Genomic DNA, 18,181 nt, shown 5'->3' with positions numbered 1-18,181 from the left:
CACACTTGCCAAAGGATTTTCTAAAGCCCTGCCAAGTATCAAGAGTTTTTTCAGCCATGTGAATCTAGCTGCACTAATTACTCAGTTCATACTGCCACAGAAACAAGGTAATGACTTTCTCCAAAGATCCTCAACTCAGCCAAGGTGGAAACACCTTCCTGTTCTCACACTCTCATTAAATGAAAAAAAAATAAAGGCAAAAAAAAAAAACCAAAACCAACCACAAACCCCAACCTGTCATTGGGCCAGGTGAGCATCTCGCTCTCAGTAATCAATGGCCACATTTTTGTAGCCAGAATCACAGGCAGGATCAGGTCTTCAATCATCCAAATTGTTTCTCTTCACTGTTTTCCCAATAGCAGAATCAAACTGATCTGAACTACCTATTCACCCTGGCAAGTCTGTAGCTCAGTTTCCTGCCTGAATCATAGAATCAAGCAGGTTGGAAGAGACCTCCAAGATCATCCAGGCCAACCTAGCACCCAGCCCTGTCCAGTCAACCAGACCATGGCACTAAGTGCCTCATCCAGGCTTGGCTTCAACACCTCCAGGGATGGTGACTCCATCACCTCCCTGGGCAGCCCATTCCAATGCCAATCACTCTCTCTGCCAACAACTTCCTCCTAACATCCAGCCTAGACCTCCCCTGGCACAGCTTGAGACTGTGTCCCCTTGTTCTGTTGCTGCTTGCATGGGAGAAGAGACCAATCCCCACATCTACCAAAGCATACTACTGGTACAGAACAATTCTATGGCTTTTTTTTTCTTCCAAAGTCTTACATCCCTCTTATAGGAACACTCTCACCCAACCTGTGCTTAAGTAGCTCTATCCTTCTGGTATTTCAAAAGGTTTCAGACTTCTTCCAGACATATTAACAGTTGGGTGTCACATGTGACAACACTCAACTTCAAAGAGTTATTAATAGTTCAGTACTCTTCACAAGAAAATTAAAACATGCAAAAAATGAACTGCATCATCCTATTTCAACGTCTGTCTAGTAACAGTTGAAGAGGGACAGGGATCTGCTGGAGAGAATCCAGCAGAGGGCTACGAGGAGGATGAGGGGACAGGAGGGCACAGCTGATGAGGAGAGGCTGAGGGACCTGGGGCTGCTTAGTCTGGAGAAGAGAAGACTGAGAGGGGATTTGATCAATGTTTAGAAGTATCTGAGGGCTGCCAGGAGTGGGGGACAGGCTCTGCTCACTGCTGCCTGGGATAGGACACGGAGCAACGGGTGTAAGTGGCAGCAAAAGAGGTTCTGCCTCAACACAAGGGGGAACTTCTTTCCTGGAAGGGTCCCAGAGCACTGGCACAGGCTGCCCAGAGAGGTTGTGGAGTCTCCTTCTCTGGAGCCTTTCAAGGCCTGTCTGATCTGTGTTAGATCATACTGTCCTGCTCTGGTAGGGGAGCTGAACTCAATGATCTCGCTGGGTCCCTTCCAACCCCTAGCATCCTGGGAGCCTGTGAACATGTGTGTTTGTGTGCAAGTATCAATAAAATATTAGGCCAGAGAAAGGAATTGAGAATTCCTTGAGAATTTTTACATAAAATTATCACGATGAGGAGGCTCTAACTGAAGGCTCACATAAGACAATTCCATTGATTTAAGTATCAAATAATACAGGAAGTGTTCAAAAAAGACTGGATGAGGCACTCAGTGCCATGCTCTAATTGCTTGGCTAGGGCTGGGTGTTAGGTTGGACTGCATGAGCTTGGAGGTCTCTTCCAACCTGGTTGAGTCTATGATTCTAGGAAATACAGTAGCACTTGTGTTGTTGTCATCACATAGTCCATAATGATACGTGGAAAGTTTTGTATTAATTGTGCTAAATGCCACAGTACTTAAGAGTAAGCCATTTTGGAACACAGTCCACATTATCAAGCAGCCAGCATGACATACATGTGTGTTACTTCTGCCTTCACAGTGAAGAGCACTGTGATTTATCTCCAGCCAGCAACTAAGCACGATGCAGCCATTCACTCCTTTCCCCCTTGCCTCCAGCCCAATGAGATTGGTAGGAGAATCAAACCCAAGTAAACTCACAGGCTGAGATAAGAATAGTTTCATAATCAAAATAAAAGCACATGATTACTCTTGTAATGAAAAGGAAGATAGTAAAAAGAAAGAGAAATAAAACCCAGGCAGAGACAAGCGATGCATGATGCACAGCACTCGCCACCCAATGACCAATGCTTACCTGGTCCTCAGCAACCAATTTGTCCCTCCCAGCCAACTTTGTCTAGTTTACATGCTGGCCATAATGTCATAAGGGGGGTGGCCTCTTCTCCCAGGTAACCAGCAATAGAAGAAGGGGACACAGTCTCAAGTTGTGCCAGGGTAGGTATAGGCTGGATGTTAGGAAGAAGTTCTTCACAGAGAGAGTGATTGGCATTGGAATGGGCTGCCCAGGGAGGTGGTGGAGGCACTGTCCCTGGGGGTCTTCAAGAAAAGACTGGATGAGGCACTTAGTGCCATGGTCTAGTTGATTGGTTAGGGCTGGGTGATGGGTTGGACTGGATGATCTTGGAGGTCTCTTCCAACCTGGTTGATTCTATGATTCTATGATTCTATGGTATAGAAAATTCCTCTGGGCAGTTTGGGTCAACTGTCCTGACTGCGTCCCCTCCCAGCTTCTTGTGCCTCTTCAGCCTTCTCACTGACAGGACGCTCCTTGACTTTATGGAAGCACTGCTCAGCAATGACTAAAGCATCAGTGTGTTATCAACATTCTCATGCTAAATCCAAACCAGCACAACACCAGCTGTGATCCTCTGTGATCTGTGTTAGATAGCATTGTCCTGCTCTGGCAGGGGGGTTGGACTCGATGATCTCCTTGGGTCCCTTCCAACTCCTAACATCCTGTGATCCTGGGAGCAGCTACTAGGGAGAATAAAAACCCTATCCCAGCTGACTCGAGGACAACAAGATGTAGGTAATATTAATTCCCTGATTACTTGACTTCATAAATATTTTTTTAAGGGCACAAAAGCACCTATGTCCCAATGAATATTTGCTTCTTACCTTGCACTTTATCTGAACACCGCTCCTTGGCTCGGTCCCTCATTATTTGTGGAATCAAAACATCTTTTTCTACATGTCTCAGCTTAGAACTTTCTGCAAGTGTTAAAAAACAGAAAACAGGAGAGCAATTTTAATCTATATATCAGAGAAAGTCAAGCTACAGAAACAATACAGCATTGTTTATAATAAACACTACTATGCTGAAACCATCACTAGGTATAAAGTACCATGGAAAGACCACGGAGAGAAGTCAAAGATTTAAAACTGCTCAGATAGAAACACAGGCAACCAGCAATAGAACAAGGGGACACAGTCTCAAGTTGTGCCAGGGTAGGTATAGGCTGGATATTAGGAGGAAGTTCTTCACAGAGAGAGTGATTGGCATTGGAATGGGCTGCCCAGGGAGGTGGTGGAGGCACCGTCCCTGGAGGTGCTCAAGAAAAGCCTGGATGAGGCACTTAGTGCCATGGTCTGGTTGACTGGCTAGGGCTGGGTGCTAGGTTGGACTGGATGATCTTGGAGGTCTCTTCCAACCTGGTTGATTCTATGATTCTACTACACTTGCAAACCACACAGCCAGCAAGCAACCAATGCCATACAAAAAGCCCTAATTCACATGTGAAACAACTGCTTCTCAGCTGGTTTACACTTTGGAGTAACTAGATCTAATTACCAAATGATCTGATAATTACTTAACTGTTATACATGGATACCCACCCCAGCCTATACAGAAATGTAGCAAATATTACAGAAGTCTTCAGGGTGGCCAGCAGGGCTTTCCCACCAGCCAAGAAGGCTGGAAGCAACCATAGTTCCTACAAGAACCAAAGCACAGGGCTCCTACAAGAACCAAAGCACAGGGCTCCTACACTCACAGAAGCAGATAGGAATGTCACTCAAGGCTGGAAAGGAACCAGGACAAGAGCACTCTCTAAAAGAACAAACAGGCAAAGCCATCACAAATAAACAAATAAACCAGTCTCAAGTTGTGCCAGGGCAGGTCTAGGCTGGATGTTAGGAGGAAGTTGTTGGCAGAGAGAGTGATTGGCATTGGAATGGGCTGCCCAGGGAGGTGGTGGAGTCACTGTCCCTGGAGGTGTTGAAGCAAAGCCTGGATGAGGCACTTAGTGCCATGGTCTAGTTGATTGGATAGGGCTGGGTGATAGGTTGGACTGGATGATCTTGGAGGTCTCTTCCAACCTGGTTGAGTCTATGATTCTATGAACATTATCTTCAGTATTTCTGCACAGCAAACCAAAAATAATAGAAACATTCTGGCAGCACATTCTAATTTCTGCCCTGCTAAACAGAAGGTCTACATACAGACAATTACCTTTATTTCATGATACCAGTAAAAGATGTGCTCTCCTGTTAGCACAGAAAAGTTTAACAATGTTTTTTTTGTTGTTGTTTTATCTTAGCTTAAGCAATTTTCTGTTTGATTACTGGTGTTAACATCAGCTCAACCAGAAAAATGACAGAGCTGTGCTCCATATAAGCTCCCTCTTTTTCAATCCTGCCTTGTCAAAGAAGCAGAGGCTGGAAACACTGAAGAAGGCACTTTGAGACACACAGCACTATCCAGGATGAAGAATCAGAAAGGAAAGAACTACAACAGTAGTTCCTGCCATTAAGGAAACAGGAATAAAGATCACTTATAAAGCTATCTGCTGTTTGTCAAATAACATTTGTTGGTAAGTCCTGCTTTTAAAGAAGGAAACATAAAAGCAACTCAAATGATTATATCACATCTAGGACAGTTTTAAAGAGCTGGGTGCAACCATCTATCCCAATAACTAAACTGCAGATGTTCAGTTTGGGCAGTGCTGTATCTCCTCATGAGTGCCAACTGTGATGTCTTGAGTACTCATTTTCATGTTCTTCCTTGATTCTAAGCAATCTATTCCACTACAATTGCAGTGACTTACCTTTAAGGATTTCAAAACACTTTACTGGTTTTTATAGCCCTAACATTTATACAAAATAGGAGAGAGAATGAAAGGCACAAATACAGTCACCAGCTAGAAAAAGCTGCTCACAAACAGAGCAGGAGAGCAAGACGTTCTTCCAAGGAGAACATCAATCCAACCAAATCAGCTCCTCAATTACACACATAGGACAAGCTTTCAAAGAAACAATACTCAGAAGTCCATGCCAAAACAAAAGACAGCTGTGATGTGAAATCATTCATTCCTTTTGCCTTTCTTCAACTACACTAAAACTTCTAGATCAAGGGCTTTGTCCCCTTTTCAAAGTTTGTTATTCTGCATCACAGAAGATAATTCTTATTCTAACACCAAATTAAGAGAGAGATCCACTGAAGTCACAGGAATAAAAAAACCTCCAGCTTCTAAAAATCTAAGGGTTTTTTTCCCTACAGTTGTAATTTTATGCATCAATGTGATTAATACTGTGAGTGCTCAGTCCTGTAGCCTGTTAGGGGACTCCTCGGTTGATAGGTTGGACAGGATGATCTTGGAGGTCTCTTCTAACCTGGTTGATTCTATGAGTGTATGATTCCTTTGCCCTTACTGGCAAGAGGTTCATGGGGCCAAAGTGACAAATTTAGGCTGGAGGTGAGGAGAAAGTTCTTCACTGAGAGAGTCATTGGACACTGGAATGGGCTGCCCGGGGAGGTGGTGGAGTCGCCGTCCCTGGAGCTGTTCAAGGCAGGATTGGACGTGGCACTTGGTGCCATGGTCTGGCCTTGAGCTCTGTGGTAAAGGGTTGGACTTGATGATCTATGAGGTCTCTTCCAACCTTGGTGATACTGGGATACTGTGATACTGTGAAATGGCTTCAGCATACTGCTTTGTAACTTGGCCTCCACAAAAAAACCCATTCAGAATCCTTTTGAGGAAATGAATTTTATCACTCAAAACCATCCAGTGTGATGCCTGATGATGAGCAGAACTAAACACCTTTATGCATATGTGAAATGCTGCTGAGATTGGTAATTTCATTTGTACATAGCTGTTTGCAGGCAGTCTTAAGTGCTTTCCTCTCTAGTAAAGCTTTAGAGGGGCAACACAAAGTGACACAAGTGCCATAATCCAAGTGAAACGATATATGTGATATAGTGAAACCCTCCTTTAAGAGTGGCTGACCAGTGCAGATTGCACTTTCATTCCTTTGAATGTACACAAAAACATTTCTTTGCATTTAAAAAGATACAGATTTTGCTATCTATCTAATACTGACATAAGTTTAAGTTAAGATGGAGTACAAGGATGACAACACCAGGCAAAATTTCCAACGCTTTAATTTCGCACCATTCTATCATCACCTCAAAGTCAATTTTCACCTTCTTCACTGGCTAAATTTGTTATCTTACATTTTGCTTTGGGGCTCATGTTCTTGCAATATGGCAGTACTGGATTAAGAGAACACTAACAAGGCAGTTGGAAGGAAATGAGCAATAGCTGTATTACAGTAAGTCCAGTCTGTAATATCAGGAAAAGCAGACCTGACAAAGAATGCTTAGCTGTTAGTTACATGCAAATTGCAAATACTCATACATCTAGTAATAAGGAAAGCCAAGCCTGAAGTTGCTTGTGAAAATTTATGGCATGAAGTTTTTTTAGACTCTTGATCACACAGCAAAGCCTGAAAATGAACTTCAGATCAGAGCTTCACACTGGCTACTGAAAGTAACACAGCTTCATTAATGTCAAGCCTGAGCTACTGTTCAGGTAAAAGGGACCTACCAATTAGGGTGTAAACTACCCATAAGGGCAACACCCCCTCCTAATTCAAACTCCTTCTGGTAACTGTAGATGAACACTCCAGCAAAATGCACAAAACAAAGCTAACAACTAGGGCCATGCACTGGTGAAGAACAGCCAGCCTTAGTTTGGCCACTGTAAAGCTTCTGAACAGTTTGCTTGGTCAGTGATGTAAAACCCTCAAAACAACTCTCTGTCACTTCAAGGTATCATGCAGTACTATTTCAGCAACCAAAGACACTTCTTTTCTTTTCTGGCACCACAGAAATACAGTAACAGCATATATACAGCTGGATTTCTTTTGAGCACCTCTTGTCTGAAACCAATCCCAACTGTAGAATCTTTAATTAACAGTAGACTCTGTCCAAGAATTCACTGCTTCCTTCCACACAGACTAAGGAACAGGGACAGGTTCTGCAAAAATCACAAAGTATTTGAAGTATTTGAAGAAGGGATGCAGGAAAAAAACAACCAATTAAACCCCCCAGTAATTAAGAGAGGTGATGCTAACCATCAAAGATTTCCCTTCACACCAAATAGCTCTAACCAATGGCTACACCACTACTGTGACAGTTTGGGTGTCACCCTCCCCCCCTTTATGAAGCCACCCAGACTAGATTCAGCCAAGCTGAAAATTAAGAATGAAGGTTTATATTTACAGCTTAGCACAAGATACAAGCAGATATTTACAATACAGACAGAAAAACACAACTTAAAAAGTAATACAGAAACAAAACAGCCCTCCCAGAAACCAGACCCCAGGAGGAGCTCCCAACCACCCTTCCACCTCCTTTCCACTCTTCTACCTTATCACACTTCTGTTCAAGGCGAGTTTGGAGGAGCAGCCAGAGGGGTCAGAAAGCAAAAGGATTAGTTACACAGCCAGCAGGTTAAAGAGAACAGTTCAGGCAGCCACAGACATGCAGCAACTGTGTTATCTATGTTCGTGTTCTTATTTCTATACATCTCAGCAAGCCTATGAGTGAAGTAGACATCAGCATTGTTTCCTTTTCACAGCCTCTAATTCCTCTCACTAAAACATCCCAGCTAGGCTCAAACTAGCACAAATTACATACTCCTGTTCACTAATTTTCAGAATCCCATGATAAAGAAACATCACAAATAGAAAGTGTCATTAAAAAAACATCTGCCCCAACTCCTCAAGAACTTGAATATTTCACTGTTTAACCAGTCCATTCCAAATAAAGCTTACACCTTTCTTTCCCAATATCATGCATAAATTAAGAACAAAGCTTTTGAGTAACAAGATGAAGGTTGGGCTGGATGATCCCGGTGGTCCTTTCCAATCACAGCGATTCATAGTGGTTAGATGTTATGCTGAGGGATTTGGTTTAGTCAAGGACTTGTCAGTGTGAAATTAATGATTGGACTCAAGGACCTTGAAGGTCTTTTTTAATCTAAGAATCATAGAATCATAGAATCATAGAATCAACCAGGTTGGAAGAGACCTCCAAGATCATCCAGTCCAACCTAGCACCCAGCCCTAACCAATCAACCAGACCATGGCACTAAGTGCCTCAGCCAGGCTTTTCTTGAAGACCCCCAGGGACGGTGCCTCCACCACCTCCCTGGGCAGCCCATTCCAATGCCAATCACTCTCTCTGTGAAGAACTTCTTCCTAACATCCAGCCTGTACCTACCCTGGCACAACTTGAGACTGTGTCCCCTTCTTCTATTGCTGGTTGCCTGGGAGAAGAGGCCACCCCCCACCTGGCTACAATGCCAGAAGTTCTGTGACTCTATGATATGAACTGAAAGGATTAAGAAACAAGAACAAACGATGCCTAGATCTGATTATTGCACCTATGTATTTAATGACCAATCAGTACAGGCACTCGGTGCCAGGGTCTAGGGCTGGGTGATAGGCTGGACTAGATGATCTTGGAGGTCTCTTCCAACCTGCTTGATTCTATGATGCTACGATTCAGTTCTATGATACATATAATACAAATTAATTAAGATCTTAGATACTAATATCATGGACACAATCCAAAATATCACTGTTTTAAAAAATTGCAGAACCTTGAGTTGTTGTGATGCAAAGAGAAGGCTGCGAGCCTGGAAACAGCAAGAAGGCTGCAAGCCTGGAAACAGCACTCTACGGTTTCACATGCACTGTAACTTCAATGCTGGGCTGCAGCACACATTCTGAAGTAAGATAAAACAAAATAGTGCAACCCACCAACAGATTTGTCTAGCAATTTATTTACTGGATGTAATCACTGAATGGCACAGCCAACAGTTCCTTTCCAAACTGGTTGTCAAAAAACTCCTCCCATACAAATCACCACATCATTCACAGGTTCTATATTTTGAGCTCTGGAAGACTCCCTGACACTCACTCCCTACAGCTTTTGGCTTGTCTTTTGTGACCATAAACTGAAGCAGTTGTGGTAATAATTCACCAAACTACAATTCTTCCCCCCCTTTTCTTTTTCTCATATGCAAACCAAGAAACAGTTCACAATGACATAAAAACTACCACACCAGGGTATCTGAGTTAACACCTCACTGATACGAACAGGGCAGCTCACACTCCTTTCAGCTATTGTTTCAGTTTCTCTGCAACCACAGCATCACAGTATCACAGTATCACCAAGGTTGGAAGAGACCTCATAGATCATCAAGTCCAACCCTTTACCACAGAGCTCAAGGCTAGACCATGGCACCAAGTGCCACGTCCAGTCCTGCCTTGAACAGCTCCAGGGACGGCAACTCCACCACCTCCCCGGGCAGCCCATTCCAGTGTCCAATGACTCTCTCAGTGAAGAACTTTCTCCTCACCTCCAGCCTAAATCTCCCCTGGCACAGCTTGAGGCTGTGTCCTCTTGTTCTGGTGCTGGCCACCTGAGAGAAGAGAGCAACCTCCTCCTGGCCACAACCTCCCCTCAGGTAGTTGTAGACAGCAATAAGGTCTCCCCTGAGCCTCCTCTTCTCCAGGCTAACCAATCCCAGCTCCCTCAGCCTCTCCTCGTAGGGCTGTGCTCAAGGCCTCTCCCCAGCCTCGTCGCCCTTCTCTGGACATGCTCAAGCATCTCAATGTCCCTCCTAAACTGGGGGCCCCAGAACTGAACACAGGACTCAAGGTGAGGTCTAACCAGTGCAGAGTCCAGGGGCAGAATGACCTCCCTGCTCCTGCTGGCTACACCATTCCTGATGCAGGCCAGGATGCCACTGGCTCTCTTGGCCACCTGGGCACACTGCTGGCTCATGTTCAGGCAGGTATCAATCAGCACCCCCAGATCCCTCTCTGTCTGGCTGCTCTCCAGCCACTCCGACCCCAGCCTGAATCTCTGCATGGGGTTGCTGTGGCCAAAGTGCAGCACTTAAACATCTCTGCTTTGAGTTCACAACCTGAAGTTTTCAACACAGCCCTAACAGGGACTGATTGTTGGGGGGACGTAAATAAACGGCATTGGATAAGATGGGAGCAAATTTAGAGACGTGTCAGTAAGCAATGCCACTGCTCAGCTCATGCACTGCTGTATGTATTGCTGCAACATAGCAAGTGCCAAGCAAAGACTCGATGAGGCACTTAGTGCCATGGTCTGGTTGACTGGATTGGGCTGGGGGGTAGGTTGGACTGGATGATGTTGGAGGTCTCTTCCAACCTGGTTGATTCTATGATTCTATGACCAGTAGCCCTACCACTATTAACATACAGCTACAACAAGAATTAGGAGGGACATGTAATGTCATTATAGACATAAACAGGGAAGAACACTGATGACTTCCCATCAGAAGCCATTCTTTTTGCTATACACTGAATAAGCACACTGAATCCAGGTAGGGTAATGACTAGACTTTTTCCAAAGATGCAAAATGATGCCATGGATGAACAATCACCACTTTAAGCACTGCAGTGGGTTTCATAATGTTTTCTTATTTAATAAGACATCAATGCTTAGATGATACAGCCAATAAAAGCAGAACTTGCATGCAAGTGCCTTGTTTCCAGGGCCTGCAGTTCCAGGCCTAGGGCAGATTTGCACCTGAAGTCAAGCTCCTGATCCTGGCCAGCATCCTTTCACTTTGGAAGCAGCAGCCACAGCTCACATGGGGGTGCATAATGAGAAAACCCCTATAGTTCACCACCAACTACAGGTGTCTGAGTACCCTGTGTTAGTTTAGGCACAGCAACGTCTCACTGATTTCATTCTGCCGGGGACTCGCCTTTCTGCACCAACGTACCCAGCCAAAGGCACCTGCCTCAGGGGCAGCGCAGGTAAGTGACTCTTAGGTGGGTGTAAGGCCCCCGGCTCAAAGTCACTTCTGGGCACTCGTGTCTGTAAGCGCTGGCTGGGAGGCAAGCTTCACCGAACCCTGGTACTTCGCCCAGAGGGCTCTTACACAGCCTCGGAGGCTACAGCAGACGCTGAAAAGCTGTCGCGGGCAGCTCGACGCCCCGCAGCACCCTGCGCCGCCGAGTCGCATCTTGCCGTTGGAGGTCACGGGCGCGGCATGAAGGGCGGAAGGAGGCGGCGGCGAAAGCGCCGCTCGGTAGGAGCGGAGCGCTCGGTAGGAGCGGAGCGCTGGCTGCGGAAATCGGGGCACTCCCAGCCCACCAAGGAAGGGCTCGCAGCGGGTGGGTCGAGCCCCTCGGGATGGTGCTTCTTAGCACTCCCTGCCTGCTCTCCTCTCCTCACCGCCGTGCGTGACGGGAGGGTGGGACGCTCCGGGGAAGCCCTGGCGGGGGGGGGGGGGCGGCTCCGCCATCGGTCCTGTCCCCCGCGCCGCCCGCCCGCGCGCAGCGCTGGCCCCTACCTGCGGCGCCAGGGGGAGGCTCCATCTGCGGCTCCACGCTGCGCGGCAGCTGCGCACGGCGGCCGCGGCTCCTGCCGCGCATGCGCGCCCAGCCCTCCGCCTGCGCGGCTCCCGGGGCGAGGGACGTGCGCAGGGCGCTTGGAGAAGGCGGGGCGAGGAGCCCGCCCCAGCGGGGCGCATGCGTAGGGCCGCGGGGCTAAGCTCGGACCGCGGCGGGCAGGGCGGCAGCGGTTTCTCTGCGGTTGTGCGCCCTGTCGCCGCTGCGGGGTGAGAGGCCGGCGTGGGGCTGAGGCAGTGGGAGAAGAGTCGGTCTCGGGGCGTCAGGGGTGTTTGGGAAGGGTGGCTCCCGCGGGAGCTGCAGGCGAGCTTACGGAACACGAGAGGCTCCACCTGGACGTTGGGAAAAAGGTCGTTCCTTTGAGTCATAGAACCGCAGTGCCGTTCAGATTGGAAGAGAGCTTTGAGATCCTCCCAGCCAAAAGCTCGCCTTTAGCTCGCAGCCTTACCGTTGTTGCTAAGGCAGCAGCGCTAAACCGTGTCCCTGAGCAGCCCCTCTAGGCGCCTCTAAACACCCCCAGGGGAGGTGACTCCGCCGCCGTCCTGGGGATCTGAGGGGGATGCAGCCAGGAGACTGCGACGTCTCCTCTGGAAGCTTTCACAACCTGACTGGACCCATTCTTGTGCGCTCCGAGACTGGTCTGGAGGGCACTGCTTTTGCAGAGAAGATGAACGAAATGAACCCCAGAGATTCCTTCCAACCCCAACTGTTCTGTGAGTCTGCCTAGATTGATACCCGCCTGAACATGAGCCAGCAGTGTGCCCAGGTGGCCAAGAGAGCCAGTGGCATCCTGGCCTGCATCAGGAATGGTGTGGCCAGCAGGAGCAGGGAGGTCATTCTGCCCCTGGACTCTGCACTGGTTAGACCACACCTTGAGTGCTGTGTTCAGTTCTGGGCCCCCCAGTTTAGGAGGGACATTGAGATGCTTGAGCGTGTCCAGAGAAGGGCGACGAGGCTGGGGAGAGGCCTTGAGCACAGCCCTACGAGGAGAGGCTGAGGGAGCTGGGATTGGTTAGCCTGGAGAAGAGGAGGCTCAGGGGAGACCTTATTGCTGTGTACAACTACCTGAGGGGAGGTTGTGGCCAGGAGGAGGTTGCTCTCTTCTCTCAGGTGGCCAGCACCAGAACAAGAGGACACAGCCTCAGGCTGTGCCAGGGGAAATTTAGGCTGGAGGTGAGGAGAAAGTTCTTCCCTGAGAGAGTCATTGGACACTGGAATGGGCTGCCCGGGGAGGTGGTGGAGTCGCCGTCCCTGGAGCTGTTCAAGGCAGGATTGGACGTGGCACTTGGTGCCATGGTCTGGCCTTGAGCTCTGTGGTAAAGGGTTGGACTTGATGATCTGTGAGGTCTCTTCCAACCCTGGTGATACTGTGATGGAAGCCCTGATAGAACTACAAGCTGGGGCGTTGAACCCCCAGGCCTAAGGAGCTCTTGGAATGCCTGAGGCTCCCAAGGCAAGGGCTTGGAGTAGATGAGAGTTACAATGGTTGTCATTTTTATCAGTGAGTTGGTTTGTGTACTTTAAATAAGGCTTCCCAGTGTCCCCAGGCACTTTAAATAAAGCTTCTCTCTCTCTTGTCTATGTCTGTTTGGGTCTGTGCTCTTGTGACAGGTCACAGGCTCACAGGATGTTAGGGGTTGGAAGGCACCCAAGGAAATCATTGAGTCCAACCCCTGCCAGAGCAGGACAATACAGTGTAGCACAGATCACACAGGAACACATCCAGACAGGCCTTGAAAGGCTCCACAGAAGGAGACCCCACAGCCTCTCTGGGTAGCCTGTGCCAGTGCTCTGGGACCTTTACAGTCAAGAAGTTCCCCCTTGTGTTGAGGCAGAACCTCTTGTGCTGCAACTTACACCCATTGCTGCTTGTCCTATCCCAGGCAGCAGTGAGCAGAGCCTGTCCCACTCACTCCTGACCAACCCTCAGATGTTTATAATCATTTATTAAATCCCCCTCTCAGTCTTCTGGTGGAGGAATCAGGAATTCTAATGTTGCACCAGATACTCAAACAAAATATTAGTGCAGAAACTTTTATTGCATGGTCAGCCTAGCAAAATGCCAGCAGTTAGGTTGCTCCACACTTGAGTCACTTGGAGCTTACTATTAGTGATGGTTTGGGTGTTACCTGCTCCTCAACACACACTTCAGAAATCACCCAGACTAGGCTCAGCCAGCTCTGGAAATTGAATGAAGCTTAGATTTACAGCTTAGCTCAATAGACAAGCAGATAGTTACAGTATAGACAGTTATAGACAGAAATAGACAAGGTAAAAGGCAATACAGACACACAACAGCCCTCCCAGAAACCTGAGTCCCCAGGAGGGGCTGCCAACCACCCTTCCACCTTCCCCCACCCCTCTCAACCTTACCCCAGACATTGGCTTGTGCCCAAGGAAGATTGGAGGGTTGGCCTGGGGGGTTAGGAAGCAGTTGGATTAATTGGATTAGGTTAGAGAGAAATGCAGCTCAAAGCCCAGACAGAGTGCAATACCTTATCTATGTTTGGATTCTTGCTCTTACACCTCTCAGCAAGCCTATGAGTGCAGCAGACATCACCATTGTTTCCCTTTCACAGCCTGTAATCTAGTTCTTCTCACCAAAACATTCTAGCCTGCTTCACAGTAGCACACTTTTTTAACCTGTGTGCAGTTCAGCATCATGGTTTTCAAGTACTTCTGACATTGTATCAACAATCTTTTTTTAGGCATTGTGTAGCACTCACCATGTAAAACATTGGGTAGTAAGTGCTAGCGATCAGAAGGTGAAACGTGTCTTTGATACTATGCTAGTTTGAGCCTAGCTGGGATATTTTGGTGATAGGCTGTGAAAAGGAAACTATGCTGCACTCATAGGCTTGCTGAGATGGATAAAAACAAGAACACAAACATAGATAAGGGAGTCTCTGGGCTTTGGGCTGCATTTTTCTCTCTAACCTGCCTGACTAACCCTTCTGCTTCCTAGCCACCTGTCCCACCCTCCTAACTCACCTTGAATGTAAGGCAAATCTGGGGTGAGAAGGTGGAAGTGTGGTTGAGAGCCCCTCCTGGGGACTCAGGTTTCTGGGAGGGCTGTTGTGTGTCTGTATTACTTTTTAACTTCTACAACACTCTGTGCTGGGTTAGGAACTGGCTGGAGGGCCGGACCCAGAGAGTGGTGGTGAATGGTGCCACATCCAGCTGGCAGCTGTCACTAGTGGTGTCCCTCAGGGATCTGTGCTGGGCCCCATCCTCTTTAACATCTTCAGAGATGATCTGGATGAGGGCATGGAGTCAGTCATCAACAAGTTTGCAGATGACACCAAGCTGGGGGCAGATGTGGCTGGATTGGAGGGCAGAAGGGCTCTGCAGCGGGACCTTGACTGCCTGGACAGATGGGCAGAGTCCAAGGGGATGGCATTCAATAGCTCCAAGTGCAGGGTGCTGCACTTTGGCCACAGCAACCCCATGCAGAGATACAGGCTGGGGTGGGAGTGGCTGGAGAGCAGCCAGACAGAGAGGGATCTGGGGGTGCTGATTGATACCCACCTGAACATGAGCCAGCAGTGTGCCCAGGTGGCCAAGAGAGCCAGTGGCATCCTGGCCTGCATCAGGAATGGTGTGGCCAGCAGGAGCAGGGAGGTCATTCTGCCCCTGGACTCTGCACTGGTTAGACCTCACCTTGAGTGCTGTGTTCAGTTCTGGGCCCCCCAGTTTAGGAGGGACATTGAGATGCTTGAGCGTGTCCAGAGAAGGGCAACGAGGCTGGGGAGAGGCCTTGAGCACAGCCCTACGAGGAGAGGCTGAGGGAGCTGGGATTGGTTAGCCTGGAGAAGAGGAGGCTCAGGGGAGACCTTATTGCTGTCTACAACTACCTGAGGGGTGGTTGTGGCCAGGAGGAGGTTGCTCTCTTCTCTCAGGTGGCCAGCACCAGAACAAGAGGACACAGCCTCAGGCTGTGCCAGGGGAAATTTAGGCTGGAGGTGAGGAGAAAGTTCTTCACTGAGAGAGTCATTGGACACTGGAATGGGCTGCCCGGGGAGGTGGTGGAGTCGCCGTCCCTGGAGCTGTTCAAGGCAGGATTGGACGTGGCACTTGGTGCCATGGTCTGGCCTTGAGCTCTGTGGTAAAGGGTTGGACTTGATGATCTGTGAGGTCTCTTCCAACCCTGATGATACTGGGATACTGTGATATTGTAAATACCTGCTTTTATATTGTGCTAGGCTGTAAATATAAAACTTCATTCATTTTCCAGCTTGGCTGTGTCTAGTCTGGGTGATTTTCTTAAGTGTGTGTGGGGGGTGGGTGGGGAACACCCAAAGCATCACAGATACATACAGGAGTGAAAATGGACTGCTGGCTGCCTGATTGTCAAAAATATGTGGGTTTGAAAGCAAATTTTGAAGAACAGTGTTCTTGCTCATGAAAAACTTTAATACGAATTAGGAGATCTGTAGAAAGAATACTAAATACTTTTTTTGAGTAGTGTCACTAAAAGTTTTGTTAATTCTGGTGGCATCTTATGGTATGGATCTGTATTATAGAATCATAGAATCAACAAGGTTGAAAGAGACCTCCCAGCTCATCCAGTCCAACCCATCCCCCAGCCCTATCCAGTCAACTAGACCATGGCACTAAGTGCCTCTTCCAGGCTTTTCTTGAGCACCTCCAGGGACAGTGACTCCCTCAGAAGTGAAAGAAGGAGGTGTGGGGATATTCATCCATGACATCTGTCCTTCAGAGCAATTGTTATGCATAGAGCCCTGCTTCCCAGGACCAAAGATTGTCTGCTAATGAGAAGCAGAGGATAACATCTCTCTTTGCTTTTGCTTCCATGTGCAGCCTTTGCTCTTTGCCTGTGCTTAGCAATGTTGAATTGCTTCTACCTTTTAACCGGCTTTTGTTATATTTTCCCCTCTCACGTCTCCATCTAAGAAAGGGAGTGGTAGAGCAGCTTTGGTAGGCATTTGGTGTGCAGTAGCCTCTTGATGCTGCAACAATTCTTCTAAATATAGAATTTCCTCTTTTCCTTTCTTATTGCTTCCTGTTTAGTAGAAAAATGAACTTTTATCATTACATTCTCAGGGAAGTGAGAAGTCCAGGACCCTCCCCCAAACACCAGACAGACCTTACATGATGCTGGAATATAACAATAAGCAGCCTAGAAAAAAATGAGTAGAAGGAATTTTGGTCCCAATTATCCTGTAATTTATACTTAAAGTGGATTTTCATTGAAGTGAAGGTATGAGTTGTAAGTCCATCGCCTTTCCTCAGATTTACATTCTTTTTCCCACATGAAAATACAGTCCCTTTATTTGCAAATGTGTTGTTTCAACTCGAGGCCATGCTAAGAGCCAACTTCTTCTTGCTGATACATTCACAGAAATTAGTAGAGCGTGAGGCAGGCAAAATCTTCCACACGAATGCTTTTGGCCTTACTGATCCAGAGCATTAAGTAATTTTATGTTTGTTTTTCAGTCCAGAATTTGATCTCATACCTTAAGAGTACTATGTGGATATTGCAGTTGTTTCTGTAGCCTTAATTTATACTGCTTTGGTTAAGGTTTTATGCACTGAGTTGAGAATTGAAATTGCAGAGGGCTCTGAAAATGCAACATAGGGATTTATTTGCATTTCTTTTATTAGGGAGTTTGGATCTATGCCACTACTGCAAGAAAAGTAAGAAATAAAAGAAAGCCAACAACAAACAATCAAAGCAGCAACAACCAAAACAACCCACACCAGCCAAGCCGCAAAGAGGTAGTATGTGTATGCATTGAGAACATACAAGAAACCACACGATACAACAAGGAGCTTCAGCATGAGGAGGAAAAAGGAGAATGTGCACTTCCAAAAGTAAGTTGAATTAAAACACAATGTAGTAATTGAAATTAGTAGGTTTTGCTTCTCTAAACTCTTGGCTGCTGGCGTACCTTGTGGAATCAGAAATACAAAGATTGACTTAAGATCATAGAATCAGAGAATCAGTCAGGGTTGGAAGGGACCAGAAGCATCATCTAGGTCCAACTCCCTTGCCATACCCAGGGACACCCTACCCTAGAGCAGGCTGCACACAGCCTCAGCCATCCACTTCCAGGGATGGAGCCTCAACCACCTCCCTGGACAACCCATTCCAGCCTCTCACCACTCTCATGCTCAACAAGTTCCTCCTCACCTCCAGGCTGAGTCTCACAACCTCCAGCTTTGCTCCATTTCCCCCAGTCCTGTCACTCCCTGACAGCCTAAAAAGTCCCTCCCCAGCTTTTTTGTAGGTCCCCTTCAGATACTGCAAAGCCACAAGAAGGTCACCTGGGAGCCTCCTCTTCTCCAAACTGCAGCCCAAACTCTTTCAGTCTGTCCTCACAGCAGAGGTGCTCCAGACCTCTGATCAACCCAGTGGCTCTTCTCTGGACATGCTCCAGCATCTCCACATCCTTCTTGTAATGGAGGCTCCAGAATTGGATGCAGTACTCCAGGTGGGGTCTCAGCAGAGCAGAGTAGAGTGGGAGAATCCCCTCCCTGGCCCTGCTGGCCACACTTCTCCTGCTGCAGCCCAGGCTCTGCTTGGCTTTCTGGGCTGCAAGTGCACACTGCTGGCTCCTGTTGAGCTT

General features: G+C 47.5%; 1 protein-coding gene across 3 annotated transcripts in view; it reads right to left on the bottom strand.

The window, feature by feature from the left end:
• CMC1 (C-X9-C motif containing 1) overlaps positions 1 to 11,645 on the bottom strand; it is a 53,265-nt gene extending 41,620 nt beyond the window's left edge. For 2 of the 3 annotated variants that reach the window (XM_064169776.1, XM_064169777.1), the window contains exons 1-2: positions 11,534 to 11,645; positions 3,024 to 3,116 (exon numbers count right to left, since the gene is read on the bottom strand). In XM_064169776.1, coding sequence (XP_064025846.1) covers positions 3,024 to 3,116; positions 11,534 to 11,615 — 175 coding nt within the window. In that variant the 5' untranslated portion in view covers positions 11,616 to 11,645. The remainder of the gene's footprint in view (positions 1 to 3,023; positions 3,117 to 11,533) is intronic. The other variant, XM_064169775.1, reaches the window with a different exon arrangement.
• Positions 11,646 to 18,181: the final 6,536 nt, after the last annotated feature.

This window comes from Pogoniulus pusillus, chromosome 32 (assembly GCF_015220805.1).
Source record: "Pogoniulus pusillus isolate bPogPus1 chromosome 32, bPogPus1.pri, whole genome shotgun sequence".
Taxonomy (NCBI): domain Eukaryota; kingdom Metazoa; phylum Chordata; class Aves; order Piciformes; family Lybiidae; genus Pogoniulus; species Pogoniulus pusillus.
Note: the sequence above shows the minus strand (reverse complement) of the source record. Positions and strands in the feature narration are given on the sequence as shown.